Here is a 17,107-nt window from a genome sequence, read left to right as displayed (position 1 = left end):
CTGTTGGATGGTCCCTAAGGTTCCTTGTCACTGTGTCTTTATCTGATGGTCTTGGAGTCATTTTCTTCTCAACCTGAACACTTTCAAGGTAGTTGATTCTACAGGACCAAGCAAAGTCTGTCCTTTGAGTCGCTGGGAGCACTGGGGTAGATGAAATGCTAAGAAGGATGCAGAACATTCGGGTCAGAAGTTTTAGGAATAGAAAGAAGGGAGGCCAGGGGCTGCAGTGACCTCTCAAAGCACTGGGCCACCTTGCTGCCACCTCTCCCTTCACAGAGGCTCCCTGAGAAGGCTTTGCAGCTCAGTCCCCATTACAATATCGGGTGGGGCCGAGAGCCTCTGGGAGCAAGTTCCTCAAGTGGAGAGGAAAGCAAATTCAGTTGTCAGAGGGCAGTCTCAAGCAGAACACCGTTCCCTCTGAATCATCCCTTTTGTCAAGGGATGGTTGACAGAAAAAAAAACCAGCACCCCCCGCCCCCAAGGCACAACCCACCCTGGAGAGCAGAGGTAACTGGGCTTGTGGGAAACAAAGACGCCCAGCTGGCACGAGTCAGAGGGTGGGGAAGGGAGGAGGAAAGATGGGGTCATTGTCCCACCTCTGTGGAGGGTGTATAAAAGGCATCCACTGCGGGAAGAGCCACAGTCCGGTCCCAGGCCAAGTCAAGCTTCTGCCCACACCCGCTCTCCATCTTCTCTCATCATGAGCTGTCGCCTGCAGAACTCCTCTGCCAGCTACGGAGGTGGTTTCCAGCTGGGAGGTGGCCGTGGCATCTCTACCTGCTCAAGCCGATTTGTCTCTGGGGGATCAGCTGGGGGCTATGGGGGCGGCATGAGCTGCGGCTTCGGTGGAGGAGCTGGTAGTGGTTTTGGAGGTGGCTTCGGAGGTGGCTTCGGAGGTGGTGTTGGAGGTGCCTTCTGTGGGGGTTTCGGTGGTGGCTTTGGTGACTTTGGTGGTGGCGATGGCGGCCTCCTCTCTGGCAATGAGAAGATCACCATGCAGAACCTCAACGACCGCCTGGCCTCCTACCTGGACAAGGTGAGGGCCCTGGAGGAGGCCAACGCTGACCTGGAGGTGAAGATCCGTGACTGGCACCTGAAGCAGAGCCCGGCCAGCCCGGAGCGCGACTACAGCAACTACTATAAGACCATTGAGGAGCTCCGGGAAAAGGTGAGCCCTTGAATGTCAAGGAGGTTCCTCTGTGCAGGGCAGAGTCAAAAAGGCCAGGAAATGTAGTATCCCAGGGGACCAGAAGATGCGGTGTGGATGGAACTCTCACCCTTTCTGCAAGGGAAAATTCTAGTATTTTACTACCAAGCGTCTCTACTCCTGATAGGCTTTCTCAGGCCATAACTCCCCAAATGCATTTTCTCCTAGTCTTCTTTTATTGTTGTTGGTACTCATGTCAATGTTTTTATTGCTTTCCAAACAGTTATGTTATTAGTGACTCAGTCTCTATAGCCCTAACCCATTGTGCTATTTGGAAACCATGACAGTTTTAAAAGCCACTAGGAATGACTAAAATCAATAGAGAAAGGGATACAAGTTCATTCACTGATCTGGAAATACTACTTTGCTTTGTAGGGGCCCCATTTTAAGTTTATTCTCAATTGGTTGCAACCAGGTGGGGAGATGGAGGCAGAGGCTTGGCAGCGCTAAGCCAAGTTCCCGCCAAGCCTGTCCATCACGCTGTGGTGCCAGCCTGTTGGAACATATATCCACCTGCCTGGGCTGAGTCCCAGCTATGTGGGGTGGATTTTAAGTGCTTTGGAATAGAAAAGTTTAGCCAAGGAATTAAAATAGATGGGTATATGTTAGATTTCCCCATTGCTCAGCTGGCAGGCCAGCTCCGGTGCAGTTATGAACTGCGTGCAGCCAGGTTGACTCCCTCCTGACCCAGAGGACAGGGTTCTCAAGACAGAGGCCTAGAGAGGTTGCTAGTCCTGATCATCCAAAGATATTTTTGGAGGGGGTGGTTCCCCTGAAATGCACCTCCTGACTTTCCCCATCGTGACCAGAAAGCAGGACACAAAATGCTAATAAACTGAAGGGACCCGGCCGGCCCTTTATAGAAAAGGAACTGAGGCCAACAGCCAGTCCTGCCCATGTTTTCTCAGCCCACCTCCCCAAGCTCCTGGAACCTCCAGTGGTTACCTTCTGTGTTTTGCAGATCCTGGCGGCCACCATTGACAACAACCGGGTCATCCTGGAGATTGACAATTCCAGGCTGGCTGCGGATGACTTCAGGCTCAAGTGAGTTTGTTTTTCTCACTCACCCCTCCTAGTGGTCTCTTGTTTTAGAAAATGCTCCTCTAAATAATGAAATTGGAGCCTGCCAGGAGCGAATGTCTTAGAGAAGTAGCAGGGTCCAGTGCAGAGGCTGGGGGAGTGCCTAGTATCACTTATGTGTTGCTTTTTAAATTCAAAAAATCCTTTAGGTATGAAAATGAGCTGACCCTGCGCCAGAGCGTGGAGGCCGACATCAACGGCCTGCGCCGGGTGCTGGACGAGCTGACCCTGGCCAAGACTGACCTGGAGATGCAGATCGAGAGCCTGAACGAGGAGCTGGCCTACATGAAGAAGAACCACGAGGAGGTGAGACAGGGCACGGACCTGCCATGGCTGCAGCACTTCCAGTGAGAAGGGGGAGCCCAATGCTGTGGCCAGACTCAGGCCTCCATTGCGGGACCTGGAAGGGCTTTCCAGAACATTCCAGCAGCATCCAGAGCCAAGGAGAGGAAAGATGAGGAGCTTCACACCTCTTCCTTTCCCATCCCCACAGGAGATGAAGGAGTTCAGCAGCCAGGTGGTAGGCCAGGTCAATGTGGAGATGGACGCCACCCCGGGCGTTGACCTGACCCGTGTGCTGGTGGAGATGAGGGAGCAGTACGAGGCCATGGCCGAGAAGAACCGCCGAGATGCCGAGGCCTGGTTCAACAGCAAGGTGCCCGGCCCGCTCACCCCATGGGGCCAGGGGGTGCCAAGCTTTCCATCTGGGCTTCCCCATGACCTTCTTCCTGCTTGGATTTCAGAGCGCAGAGCTGAACAAGGAGGTGTCTTCCAACACTGCCATGATTCAGACCAGCAAGACAGAGATCACAGAGCTCAGGCAGACTCTCCAGGGCCTGGAGATCGAGCTGCAGTCCCAGCTTGGCATGGTACGCCTGCTGTCCCCTGCCCAGTGGCCACCGCCTCCAGGCCTCCCCTGGGCCTGGCTCCCCTCATGACTTCTCCGTTGCCTCACCAGAAAGCCGGGCTGGAGAGCACGGTGGCAGAGACGGAGTGCCGCTACGCCACGCAGCTGGTGCAGATCCAGGACCTGATCAGCAGCATGGAGGCCCAGCTGAGCGAGGTGCGCGCTGACACCGAGCGGCAGAACCTGGAATATGGGCAGCTCATGGACATCAAGACGCGGCTGGAGCAGGAGATCGCCACCTACCGCAGCCTGCTGGAGGGCCAGGACGCCAAGTAGGTCCTCGCCAGCCTCTCCCTTGGGAAAGTGACAGCAGGCCCTCAGGTGTCAGGGCAGGCGGTGTCTGAGGGATCAGGCCCTCATGTCCTGGACGGGAGGGGACCTGACTGAGCTTAAACAGCCTGGACGACGTCCCAGGATCAGAGCTCCTCTATCCTTTTGAATTAGACTGTGGAGGCGTTTCCTCAGCAGGCTGCAGAATAAATACCTTTGGACGTTGTAATTCAGGCCTCTGAATTGGATTGGCAGGAATAGGGACCATGGAGAGACCATCTCATATTGGAAAAATATGCCCAACAAAGCTATTACAATGGTGATTTAACTGCCTTCAGACCATTTGCAGAGACCAGGCCATCCTTGTGGGCTCAGGGTGGGGTGGGGGTGGGACTGAGTGAACCAGAGGGGGCATAAAACTTCCAGCAAATACCCTGCATTTAGGGGCCAATAATATCTTCTCTGGAGACCTGAGACAGACAGACAGACCTGGCAGGCACCTGCTGCCCCTGGGCTGAGGGCACAATTAGATAAAATAGCCCAACTCAGGGGCTCCAAACAATGGTGTGAGTTGTCCCACCTGAGGATAGGTACGCAGCTGTCCCCAGTTGTCTTTCTGCTCACGGCTGCCTCTCTCCTCTCTTCTAGGATGACTGGCTTCCCCTCCTCAGGAGGTAAGGACATCCTGGCGGGAGAGGCTCCTGTTCTCTGCCCCAGGGGGTGGGGAGGGAGGCAGCTGGGCTCCCTGTGTAGGGAGGGAAGGGGCTGCGGTGAACGTGGACATTTGCTCATCAGTTTTCCCTTCAACATAGATGGCTCTGCCCCACAGAGCCACTGGGCTGTCTTGGAGGGAGCCAGCTTTGGGGACAATCATACAGAGTCCCCATTAACTATCCCCTCACCTGGCCAATGGGGAGGGTTGGGGGTCCTCCTAACCTGGCCTAAGGCGAGTCTTCTCCGACCTGAGCATCTCCTGCCTCCTTGTTTCCCAGGAATCACCAGCACCAGCAGCCCCACTACCACTGGCCCAGCGTCCAATCGCCGTACTTCTGACGCCCGTAGGCCCTAAGTCTGCCTGGCATCCCCTCCCTCTGTCTTCAGCATCCAGAGGAGGAGAGAGCTGACGGTTCCTGCAGGAGAGAGGGAGGGGCTTCGGGAAGCTGTCACTCGGCTCCGAGGCCCCAGCCCCCACGTTCCCTAGGGTGGGCCCTTGGCTCTTTACTCTTCTCTCTGGGTCAGCTTCCTTTTCTTCCTGACCTGGTTGTTCTGATTCTCAGCTTCTCTGCTAAAAAGAAAAGATAATCCAATAAAATTTCCTGTCTTTTTGCAAACGTATTTTTGACTCTGGCTTGGTTTCTGTGGGTGGCACCTGCCAAGACCCTGGTTTGGGGCTATGGGTGAGCAGGTCACCCTGACAAGCTCAGCCAAGGGAGCTCCCAGTGGGGAAGGACATAGGCGCCTGGGTATGCCAACAGCACACAGGTGCAATGATGACAAACACAGGGACCACAGGGGGCTCATGGATGACAGCACCCTGCAAACACGGACAATTGGGTCAAACTGAAGACATGTGGGGGCAGTCAGAGCATTCTGGCCTCATTCCCAGTGCCTTGGAGCTCCAGAGTGAAGCACCTCCATCCGGCAGGTGCTGCACAGAGGTGGCTAATTGCTGTGCTGCCTGCGACTCCTGACTGCTCTGTCACCCTCCTTCTCACCCTCAGCAAAAGGCTCCTCCCTCTCCCTGAGGCTCCTCCTGGCTGGACAGGCCAGTGCACTTCTGCACTCCCCATGGGGTTGCTTGTCCTGCTTGGGTCCTGCAGGGGGCAGGCTCACTCCAGAAAGCAAGTCAGTGCCTCTAAGGCCACCTGCTGGGACACAGAGTGAAGGGATAGGGCTCTAGACCTGGCCTACCCTGGCCTGGTCCCAACATGGCCTCATGTTGGGCAGCTGGGCACTGGAGCTAGCAGGACATGGCTGAGGAGAGAGCTGCAGCCCAGGGACCCTCTTGGGTCCCTGTTGTCCCTCTGTTTTGGGTGATAGTCTTGAGGGTCCACAGAAGACAGAGTATGAGATAAAGGTGTTCAGGTTTGCCGGGCAAGAGGAATTTTGCTGTCCCCCTCCCCCCTCTCCCTACACCCAAGGGAAGCCTGGGAAAGAGAAGAAAGAGATGTCACGGGGGGCTATGGTCGATAACACTCCTCCAGCCTCCCCGCTGGGCCTTTGTTACCTCCCTCCCCCGCCCCCGCCACCTGGGTTAGTGCATCTCTGGAGCTACTGGGGACTTGCTCCCTGGTGGATGATGTTCCTGAGTCTTTTGGTGGCCGGAGGGGGGCAGGGTATGTGGATTGCTTCCCTTTGAGCAGCTCCTTTGGGAGCCACAGAGTTTGGGAGGAATCAGGTGGGTAGGTGGGTGCTGCTCTCGGGGGTGGAGATTTGGGGGAGTTGGCCAAGAGTTGGTGTTCACTCTTCTGGCCCATTTTTATAGACAGCCATAATAACTGTGTGGCTTCTTTCATCCAAGGATCTCAGGCCAGGTTGAAAGTGGAATCCACAGTATAAAGCATAGCTAATTACAGCCTGGAGCCCACAGTCTGGTTTGCAGACATGCTGTGAGAGCTACCACACACCAGCCCCTGTAAATGCAGATGATGGGACCCAATCAAATGGAGAGATTTGCTTTGTGGTTCAGTTAAGTGGTATCTGAATCAAGGGGACGCGGTACCAGCTTCTTTCTCCCAGTGGGCCTGGCCATGCGTCTCCCACAAACCACAGGTCCTCTAAGCACATCAGGGAGAGCAGTGACAGCTCTGGAATTCTCCATAAAAGCTGGGTGGGGGGAGTTAGGGACTGAATGGATCTGAGCAGGAGGCCCTGGACTCTTCCAGATGGGAGCTGTCAGCTAGCACAGCTGTGCAGGAAGAGCTCCCCGTGGGTGAGAAGGCAGAGCTTGGCGTGAGAAAACCAGAGAGGTATGACTTAAGATTGGGGTCAGGGTGGCTCTCTAGGCCTCCCCCACGGCAAGAGCAGTATGGAGGAGAATCCTGAAGCCCTGGGCACTTGCCAAAGCCATACCTTGGGGGAGAGAAAAATACCTTTGTATTTTGGGGGAGATGAGAGTTTCAGGGCAATTCTGGCCTGGCAAAGGGGGAGTTTTGAGGCCTAATCAGGGTATCGCCAAGGCCCTGTGGGAACTCAGGACCATGCACAGAGCAGCATGTGGGAAGCTGGGTGTCTGGGAGCCCTGCAGATCCTAGAGCCCTGGGAGAAAACATTGTTCAGGGCCGAGGCCTCTCCTGAGGCCCCTGAGCAGGGGCTCTGTGCTCTGTAGAGGGAGTTGTGGAAAGACCTCCTTGGCCACCTAGTGTGTATCCAGAGTGTCCTGAGCTTGGTGAGGCCTGGGGGCAGCAGGGGCAGGCAGAGGTTTGGAGGATAGGCTGGGGGAGTAAGAAATGGAGCAAAGAAGGACTTGCCTAATCTTGCCTAGGAAGCTCTGAGTCACTCTGCTCAAGGCAGCTGCCATCAGGGTGGAATGTCACTGAGGTGGCCAGGACAAGAGTGAGGACAACACAGCACTGTACATCTGAGTCCTGCTCACTGGGCCTGTGATGGCAAAAAAGGGCAGCCACTGAGAATAGGGTACAGATAAGAGAAAGGCACAATTTTCCATGGGAAGCCAGATATGCATGTCCCCAAGACCAGCCAGTCATGGTGATAGGAGGGGAGGAACAGCTGTGCCTTTTTGGGCCAAGGCTCTGAGCTGATGATGCTTCCTTACTTAGGATTGCCAAATAAAATGCAGGATGCCTAGTGAAATTGGAATTGCAGGTAAACAATGAATAACTTTTTAGTATAAGTATGTCCCAAACATTGCCTGGATTTTCGTTTGCTAAATCTGGGAACCCTATCCTCAGCAGGTATGTGAATAGCCCTGAGTTTTCTGCTGTCGAAACTAAGTAAGAGAGAACTTTTTCCAGATCTCTGGACAAAGTAAATTGGTGGCTTAAAATGTCCTCATTGAAGTCTTTTCCCCTCCCATAATGCTTCCTTCAACTTTGTGTACCTGTCAATACATGCCTGTACTAGAACCTAACACCAGCTGGTGGTAGCTTTGGCACAAGCTTTTGATGTGGTTATTTGACACAGAACATATAGTAACCATGCTTGTCTGGTAGGGGCCGGGAATCACAGGTGCATTGTCACTTGAACAAATTCTTTGTTACGAAGAAAAAGCAGTTGTGTGTAGGTGAGGGAAAGAGGTCAGTGTGGGTCTCCCCATTTCTAGGTGACTGCTGGGAAGGTTCTAGAGGGGTTAAGACACAGGTCCTGGCTGGGTAGCTTGGTTGGTTAGAGCATCGTCTCCATATGCCAAGGTTGGGGGTTCGATCCTGGATCAGGGCACATACAAGAGTCAACCAATGAATGCATGAATGAGTAGAACAGCAAGTCGACATTTCTCTCTTTCTCTCTCTGTCTCCCCCTTTCTCTCTCTCTCAAATCAATAAAAAATTAATTAAAAAAAATAAAGGGGTTAAGACACGGGATCAGCATTTCTTAGATGCCTGTTATGGTGGGAAATTCTGCAGGATCTGTATGTGTGGGCATCAAAGGTGGAACAGGTGGCAGGAGACAACCAGAAAGATGAAGCCTAAGCCAGCAGGACACTGAGAGAGGCAGCCACGGACTTCTTGAATGATCTTAGTCCCCTTGGTGCCCAGTTCTAGGGGTCTTGGCTGCTCCATGGTCCACTGTCTGCTTCCTCCAATGCCTCTGGGGCACTATGGTGTGGTGGTGGCTGGCGCACTCTGACCACAGCCCAGAGAAGCAGGGAAAGAGGGACCCTGCTCAGAGAACCCATTTCCCCCTTGGGCACACTGTGACAGGCTGTTCCGGGATGCACTGGGATGCCCGCTCCATGTCCTGATGACACTGCACCTTCGAATGGGGCCTTTTGGGGAACAGCCTTGGGAGGTGGTTAATGTCACCTCTGCCTAAGGAGGACAGCCAGGAGGAAGCCCAGGCCATTGCTTTTGCCTGATGTGCAGGCCTGGAGGCCAAGGGAGATCTGAGGTCCATGGTGGTTTACAAAAGAAAAGAAGACTCCATCGTGTCATGGGAAAGAACCTTCGTGTTTCCTCTTTATTTTCTAGGTCAGAGACTGAGATGGTACAGGAACCGTGGGCAATGGTGAATGAGTCACAGACACATCCAGGTGACTCCTGGCTGTCTCCACAGGAAACACTTGGGCCTCAAGTCCTATAATGTCTGAGACGTAATGGCCTGAAGTGCGCCTGTCCAGGCCCTTCCTGTTCAGATCAGGACTCTGGGGCCCAGAGTGGATGGGGCTCACACAGGGAGCTTGGGCAGAGCTCCGCCTGGAGGCCGGGTTTCCTGACACTCAGCCCAGTGTATTTCTGAATAATGTTAGAAGGAATGGTCTCAGAATAAGTCCTTATTTTGATATAAAACCTCATAAATAGGCAGCCCTGATTTATTAAACATTGGACAGGCAGGTTTTCTCCAGGGTGGGCGGCCACCTGGTGCTGTCCTGGGAGATGAGCAGCTCTGCGAGTCCGGGTTCTCTCCTCTGATGCAGGCAGAGCGTCTGTCCCACTTGGGCCTCCCCATTCCACTGTGGTCCAGGCTGCTGGGTAGGAGAGAAAGAGGAATTCTTCCCAAGCGGCTCCCTCCACTCTTGCCTCCAAGAGGTGGCCTTGAAGTCTACAGCATGGGGGAAGGCAGGGGACTGAGGGCGACTGAAAGACCTTCTCTGGCCTGCTTGTCACCTGCTCCTGGAGAGGTAAGTGACTCTCCCCAGCCCTGGAGACCCCTGCATGGACTCTGGCCCACAGTGGCTCTCCTGATCACAGGCTGAGAGTGGGAACAGCCAGAGCCGCAGACCCTACTTACTGTGGTCCTGAGAGAAACCTAGAATCAGTTAGCTTCAAGTATGGATTTTGCAGTGGAAGGATTAAAAAAAAAAAAATTAGGAGATCAACTTCAGCCGGAGACTCCAAACAGAGAAGAGCCGCCGTGCCAGAGGATTGGTAAGAGCTGCCTGCACAACAAGCACGCCGTGTCACAAATGAGGTAATTTGAGGCATGGGTGCATTGAGGACTTGCCTGAGAGGGCCCCACAGTGACCTCCAGACTCTGCACTAGTTGTCCTAGAAAGCAGAGGGGGTGTTTATCGGAGGCCTGGGCAGAGCCCCAGTCCCTGTACAGATAGTCCAATGGATCTCAACTGGGGGCAATTTTGCCTCCTAGGGGATATTTGGCAATGTCTAGTGACATCTTTGGTTGTCGCAACTGGGGGAGGGGACTGTTACTAGCGCCTGGTCATAGAGTCCAAGGATGCTGCCAACATTTGACAATGCACGAGAAGCCCCCACGACAGAGAACTATGTAGTCTGCAATGCCCGCAGCACCGAGGTAGAGAAACCCTGAGCTGGCCCGGCCCTAGGCCCCCCGGCAGCTCAGGGAGGAGGGCAGCTGTGAGGAAGCGGGGCTGAGGCGGCCGGGGCTCTGGAGGCTGCTGCCCCGCTCTCACCTCCAGCAGGAGCCCACCGGGCTGCTCGGGGGCATCCTGTGAGGGTGCCCACTGCACTGGGCGAGGTGCTGTGCACCACAGCCAACCCACCTGAGTAATTTCAGAGAGAAGCTTATAAAGCGTTTTAAGAGGTTGGTAAATTACAACTCCAGAAGCACATAAATGCTCCATAAATGCCAGCCTTGCGAAGCCCGTCTGTGTGGGAGAGGAGTGAGCAGATGGCCCACGCCTCGGGACAGCCCGCGTGGCGAGGCAGAGGCCGCGTTCACCTTTGCTCCTGAGTTCTCGGGTTCCCCTCCGGGCCTGCTCACTGACCTGGCAGGATTTTGTTTCTCTTGTTCCTCCCCTGTCCAGAGAGCCTGCGTTGAGCATCTTTGTGCCCAGTTCAGGGACTGGGGAGTCAGAGCAGGTTATCTTAGGGTCTTGATTCTACTCTCCTCGGTTTAGAGAACTGGGGGCCACAAAGGGAACTGCCCTCCAAAGCAGCCCCATTTGTAGTCTCACTCCCATGATCCTCTGCTGGCCCCAGCCATACACAACCACCAAAGACTGTTCTCTTAGCCTAACCAACATCTCTACAGCTCCTGATGGTTTTCAAAACACTTTTACTTCTGACTTTTGATGCAGGGTAGGCTGGTGATCTCTCCTGTCATAATGGAGACACCGAAGGAGGCCAGAGAGGGGGTGACATGCTCAGCAGATTATCAGCAGAGCCGGGATTTGAACCTAGGTCCCCCGTCCCTAAATTCTGGGTAGTGGCACTTGACCTTGGTTGTGTGGGGAACAAGGGTGTGGGATTTAGGGCCTGAGAACCCTGGTTTCAGATCTAGGTTCTTTATTCACTGTCTGTTTACCTCAAGCAGGCTTTTATTTATTTTCTAACCATACTGAGCCTCAGTTTCCACATTGGTAAAATGGAGACAATATTGGCCATTTCCCAGGACTGTTGTCAGGTGTAGATGAAATAACTAGCCTGGCACATAATAGATGCTCCATGAATTTTACTTTTCTTTGCTTCTTTTTCAGCAGCCCAGTGGCCCAGGCCCAGGTCAGCAGCTATGAGGGGTGGGGTAGTAGATGATGGTGACAAATGGACAGATTGGGCTCCTCAGGGGAAGGCACACAGACAGGGCAGGAACCAAATGTCATTCGTGAGGCCACTCCCGATTTATGGGATCTGGTGCAAAGTCTTTGAAGAGGCAATAAAATTCATATTCTGCTCCAAAGTGACAACAGCTGAGAGTCCTGACTTAGCCAACCAAATTGAACAATTTTTTTTTTTTTTTTTTTTACAAGGCAGGGAATTCTGGATGGGTGGCAAAAATCACGTTTTAATGAGATTAGCTTTCTGGAATAGGAATAGGCTTTCCCAAGACTAACACACCAACACCCCACGAAGAGGGTATATAAACGCCCCAGAGAGGCCTTGAGAACCAGAACCCAGCTCCTTGCTAAGCGGGATCTTTCTTTTCCAGCATCATGGCCACGCAGATCTGTTCCTCGATCTTCTCTTCTGGGTCCATCAAGGGCCTCTGTGGCACAACAGGTGGCATGTGTCGGGTGTCCCCTGTCCGCTCTGTGGGCTCCTGCAGGGTCCCCAGTCTTGCTGGTGCTGTGGGCTCTGCCTCCTCCTGCAGGATGGGCCTCTCTGGCCTCGGGAGCTGCTTGCCTGGCTCCTACCTGTCCTCTGGGTGCCACTCCTCTGGCTTTGCTGGCAGTGGGGGCTGGTTCTGTGAGGGCTCCTTCAATGGCAGCGAGAAGGAGACTATGCAGTTCCTGAATGACCGCCTGGCCAACTACCTGGAGAAGGTGCGGCAGCTGGAGCGGGAGAATGCGGAGCTGGAGACCAAGATCCGAGAGTGGTGCGAGTGTCAGATCCCGTACATCTGCCCGGACTACCAGTCCTACTTCAAGACCATCGAGGATCTCCAGCAGAAGGTAATGGGGACCTGGCCCCTCTCTAGCCTGGCAGCTCCGCTCCTGGAGGGGGTCTGTCTCATACCAAGGGACTATAGATGGGACTATGGCTCTTAGGGAATTCTCCTATCAAGGCAAGCTTTTCTCTTTGGGGCCTTGATTTCCTGGGGCCCAGACCTCTTTGCTGCTTGTAACCAGTTGCCAGCCATTCCTGCCCTTCCCTCGCTGTCTTGGCTATAGAAAGGGCAAAAATATGCACCAAGCCCCTACTGGGCGCAGGCACTGTGCCTGACATGCTCCTTTCCATGGCTTATTTATTCCTCACTTGGAGAGATGGGCATTACTGGATCCTATGAACAGATGTGGCAGTTGAAATTAAGGAGGTTCAGCAATTTGCCCAAGATCACAAAGCCTGTCAGTGCTGGATACAGAACTGGACTCCAGCTCAGCCTGGTTATCTCCACTCACCCTAGTGTTGCCCACTGTGCCGCTGCGGGGGCTGCAGATGTCAGGACTGATGGCCACTGACATCCCTCCTAGCGTTTATACCTGGGCTCAGGGCTGGAGATGCTGAAGGTGTTACCCCTTCCCACCTGCCCCCACCCTGCTGGGCCTTCTCCAGTTCATGGATGCCCCTTGTTCCCCAGATCCTGCTGACCAAGGCTGAGAATACCAGGCTGCTCCTGCAAATTGACAATGCCAAGCTGGCTGCTGATGACTTCCGGACCAAGTGAGTAGGCCTGATCCTGGAGGTCTCTGTGCTGCTCCTTTGCCTCCATCCCCTGCCCTTGGGAGCCAGTGAGGTGGGAGTGAGGCCTGCAGCATTGGCTCTGGATCCCTTCTGGGTCAAGGGAAAGGACCACATGCTGCTGACCCCAAATCAGCTACTGCAGCTGGATTGCAGGGCAGGGGGCCTTCCCTGTGCGTGGCTCCTTTGCTGCAGACTTGCAGGGTTCTGTGTGCGCAGGTATGAGACGGAGCTGGGCCTGCGGCAGCTGGTGGAGTCGGACATGAATGGCCTGCGCAGGATCCTGGACGAGCTGACCTTGTGCAAGGCCGACCTGGAGGCCCAGCTGGAGTCTCTGAGGGAGGAGCTGCTCTGCCTCAAGAAGAACCATGAGGAGGTGAGGCTGGTGCCACATGACCTCCCAATATTTCCCATCCAGTGGGAAGTCTTGGGCTTAACAATTGTGACAACCACCTCCATGGTAACTCCAGCTGACCTTTATTTATGACTTAGTGTGCCAGGAACTGTGCAAAGCACTTTGTGTTTCATTTTCATTTCATTTCATCCTCATAACAATCCCAGGAGGATACACTATTACAAGCTCCATTCTACAGATGAGAAAACCGAGGTACAGAGAGGTTAAATCGCTTGCCTAAGGCCACACAGATCCCACACTCCTGCCCATGACACTAAATCTCCATTTGGACTGTAGTGCCTGCTAATGATTCTATTTGCCTGGTCCTTGCATCATCTCACTTTACTCTCCTGAACCCCCTGAGGAGGTAGGCACAAGTCCATGAGGAGGTGGAGGCTTGGAGAGGTCCAGTATCCTGTTTAATGCCACATAGCTGGCGACCAAATGAGGAAGGTCTGAATGCAGCTCAGTCGAACCCCCCATCCAGCATCCTTCTCATCGTCTTATGCCACCTTGTCTGCTCCCTGCAGGAAGTCAACGCACTCCGTTGCCAACTCGGGGACCGACTGAATGTGGAAGTAGATGCCGCCCCCCCAGTGGATCTCAACAAGATCCTGGATGATATGAGATGCCAGTATGAGGCCCTGGTGGAGAGTAACCGCAAAGACGTGGAGGCCTGGTTCAACACGCAGGTGGGGCTGGGGCAGCCAGGGCAACCAGCTCCTGGGGTGGGGTTACCCTTGACAGCAGCTTCCCTTGGTCTGACCATGCGCTGGGCCCTCTCATGTTTCTCAGACTGAGGAGCTGAACCAGCAGGTGGTGTCCAGCTCAGAGCAGCTTCAGTGCTGCCAGACGGAGATCATTGAGCTGAGACGCACTGTCAACGCCCTGGAGATTGAGCTGCAGGCCCAGCACAGTATGGTGAGTGCCCCCTGCCCGAGCGGCTGGCCACTGCTTGTGGCAAGTGGGCTCCCTGACCCTCCAGCCTCAGCACTTAGATGATCATGGGGCGTGATCACAGTGGCACGCAGAATCCCAGGGCTGTGGGTGTCTGGGTGGGATTCCCTCTGGTTGGCAGCTCTTCTTTCCCACTGCAGCGGAACTCCCTGGAATGTACCCTGGCGGAGACCGAGGCCCGCTACAGCTCCCAGCTGGCCCAGATGCAGTGCCTGATCAGCAATGTGGAGTCCCAGCTGGCTGAGATCCGCTGCGACCTGGAGAGGCAGAACCAGGAGTACCAGGTCCTCCTGGACGTCAAGGCCCGGCTGGAGTCGGAGATCGCCACCTACCGCTGCCTCCTGGAGGGAGAAGACTGCAAGTGAGTGGCCATGGATGGGCCCTGGGGAGTCAGGCTTGGGGAGAGGGTGCACCTAGACCCACCTTTAGTGCCTCACTGGCAGTAGCAGCCCAGAAGTGGCTAGCACACAGATGAAGGGGGACTGATCCAAAGCCTCTTAATAGAGATTCCTTCCTGTCCTGGACTTTGGTGATTCACAGGGGTCCAACCATTGTCCCTGCAGCCCTCTCACTGTCTGAGGCCGTTGGTTGTTGTCACCCACCTGTCTCACTTGATCCCCTAAATCTGTTTAACATGACGTCAGTGCCATGCCCCAATGCCACACACGATCTGATAGGATTTCATTTTCCCAGGCTGCCTGCCCACCCTTGTGCCACAGAATGCCGTTAGAATTCCCTACAGCTCCAGCGTGTCCTGCTCCCCGGCTTCCCATGTCTGCACCTAGATTCGCACCATCGCCGAGGAGATCAGAGATGGGAAAGTCCTTTCCTCCAGGGAGCACATGTAGTCCTGCCCTGTAACCAGCCACCCAGCCCACCAGGGCAGGCCTGGCCCACAGGAAGGGGGACACCCCTGTGGCTCCCGTCTCCAAATGACCCCCCTTCCCTCTAGGAGCTCCCCGCTCAGCAGGTTTTTCTACCAGAATACTTCTTATATTGTGCTTCTGGACTTCACTGCTTCTATGCACGCAAAACTAGGTTTCCCTGGAAGTTAACTCAATAAAGTGTGTTCTCTTGGCATAGCAAACTCGGCTCTGTTTATTTTCACCTGGTTAGTTAGTGGGGGTGTTTGATCAGGGGTTGCACTGATGTGGGTTTTGGTTTCAGGTCTGTCTTCTCTGGCTTTGAGTGATAAGAAGTGATGGGGTAATAAAATTATTCAATAACACCGATAACTCAGGCCCTGGTTTGTGAGATCAGATACTGACCCAATCAGGGTGGGCGCTGGCCATAATCCACTGGCTTGTGGGCCCTGCCTATGGGTACCCACATGAGTTGACCACAGAAGAGGAAAAGGCTCCCAGGCGAATCTTCTTTAGTAGCCCTGCCTGAATCTGGTGGTTATCTCTCCCTTCCCTTTAGCTTCTTGCTTGTTCAACTCCCTTTACCCTGCTCACCTACCCTCAGACCTGACACTGGGGACAGATCAGGAGAGGGGGTTCTAGGACCAACCAGAGAGAGGCAAACTCTAGGCTGCCAGCCTGGGCCAACCACCTCAGGGAGGGGAGCTGGAGTGACCTGGGGTGTGAAGGTGGGAGGTGAATTAATGTCTGCCACACTGGCTACAGAGCTGAAGTGAAAGGTGGTGGGGATATTGAAGTGGAGGGGGGGGGGGGTTGGACATAGAGCAGGGGGAGGGAAGCTCACAATGGGGCAGAGTTCAGAGTGCCCAGATTCTGTTGTTTGAGCCCTGCCCAAATGGGCATTGAGCTTAACCATGCCAAGCCCTGCATCCCTCTGATCAGAGGAGCATGGCCTGTGAGAAGCCTGAGGCCCTTATGCTTACTTTGTCTCCTGCCTCATTCTTTTTTTTTAATATATCTTTATTGATTTCAGAGAGAGGAAAGGAGAGGGAGAGAGAGAGATAGAAACATCAATGATGATAAAGTCATTGATTGAGCCTGCAACCTGGGCATGTGCCCTGACCGGGAATCAAACCCCGATCGCCTGGATCCTAGGTCAACTCTCAACTGCTGAGCCATGCCCTGCCGGGCTCATTCTTTAGTTGAGAACACAGGCCCAGAGAGGGCAGTGACTTGCCCCAGGCCACACAGTGGTGAGAGAGAAGGCCATTGCTTAGCCTTTCCGACTCTAACTCTGGTGCTCTCCCCAGCACACAGGTTCTCACCCTCTCTCCGTGTTTGTCTCTGAGTCTGTCTCTTCTTTTCTGCATCTGGGTTCTACCTTGAGCCCAAGACCTCCATGGGAAAGACATGGCCTTGAGTGATGTCACCAGGAATTTGGTGCTCAACCAGGGGTGCAGCAAACATCTCAGACCTTAGGGGAAGATGCACACGGGCAGGTTGGAGCATCCCGTATTGAACTTAGCTCTGTGTTTGGCAGTGGGTGTCTAGTCATGTCATGTGACCTCTTTAGTATCAGCTGGTTCATCTGAAATGGGGCTGCAGGAGGCTCAATGTATGTACAGCACCCGGGAAGTGCTAGCTGTGAGCATTAGTGTTAAATGAAGAGCCCCTGAGCTGAGTGTGGAGAATGGGAATTCCCTCAGGTGGGCCCAAGGTTTTAGCTTGGTTACATGGCAGGACTCTGGTGGAGCCTGCTCTGTTGGCCAGCAGCACCCTTGGAGCTGGACAGTGAACCGAAGGCCTTGGACTCAGAGGACCCACTTGGCTTTGCCGCAGGGGGGCCCTTCCACATGGTCTCGCTCTCCTCCTGCCCTGCTGCTCTCTGTGCCTTGCACTCCTGCTCTGGGGCCTGTGGTCTGCAATTCCTGGCTCATGCCTGAGGCGCAGGAGATGAGAGGTGGGCAGCCAGGCATGCTGAGCGTGCTCCTGTTTGCTGCTACATGGAAACAGCCAGGGATGGGACTGAGCTTCCTGTTCTGGCTACAGCTTGAGCTGTCTGGCTACCATGTTGGAGCGGACAGACAGACTGCACAGGGTTGTGACCTGACAATCACGTGTCAACTCCTTGCACTGTGCAGTGCATTCCCTTTCTAACACACTCTACAGTTTGCAGAGGACATTCACAGCTCAACTCATGCACTCAAACAAGTCTGT

The 17,107-nt window shown here is 54.2% G+C and overlaps 2 protein-coding genes across 2 annotated transcripts; both read left to right on the top strand.

Moving 5' to 3' along the window:
• The first annotated feature begins 633 nt into the window (after positions 1–633).
• On the top strand, positions 634–4,799 carry KRT13 (keratin 13). The gene is made up of 8 exons (XM_081161326.1): positions 634–1,168; positions 2,169–2,251; positions 2,437–2,593; positions 2,781–2,942; positions 3,031–3,156; positions 3,246–3,466; positions 4,113–4,138; positions 4,457–4,799. The coding sequence occupies exons 1-8, from the start codon at positions 701–703 to the stop codon at positions 4,531–4,533; spliced, it is 1,320 nt and encodes a 439-aa protein (XP_081017452.1). The 5' UTR covers positions 634–700; the 3' UTR covers positions 4,534–4,799.
• Positions 4,800–11,490: 6,691 nt separating this feature from the next.
• On the top strand, positions 11,491–15,111 carry KRT36 (keratin 36; the record flags this gene model as incomplete). The annotated part of the gene is made up of 7 exons (XM_081161332.1): positions 11,491–11,949; positions 12,576–12,658; positions 12,896–13,052; positions 13,601–13,762; positions 13,866–13,991; positions 14,168–14,388; positions 14,721–15,111. 7 exons carry the CDS (start codon positions 11,491–11,493, stop codon positions 14,755–14,757), a joined length of 1,245 nt encoding a protein of 414 aa, XP_081017458.1. The 3' UTR covers positions 14,758–15,111.
• Positions 15,112–17,107: the final 1,996 nt, after the last annotated feature.

The sequence above is a fragment of the Miniopterus schreibersii genome (assembly GCF_964146895.1).
Source record: "Miniopterus schreibersii genome assembly, chromosome: 16".
Taxonomy (NCBI): Eukaryota; Metazoa; Chordata; class Mammalia; order Chiroptera; family Miniopteridae; genus Miniopterus; species Miniopterus schreibersii.
The sequence above is the reverse complement of the archived record's forward strand: the minus strand, read 5'-3'. Positions and strand labels throughout refer to the sequence as shown.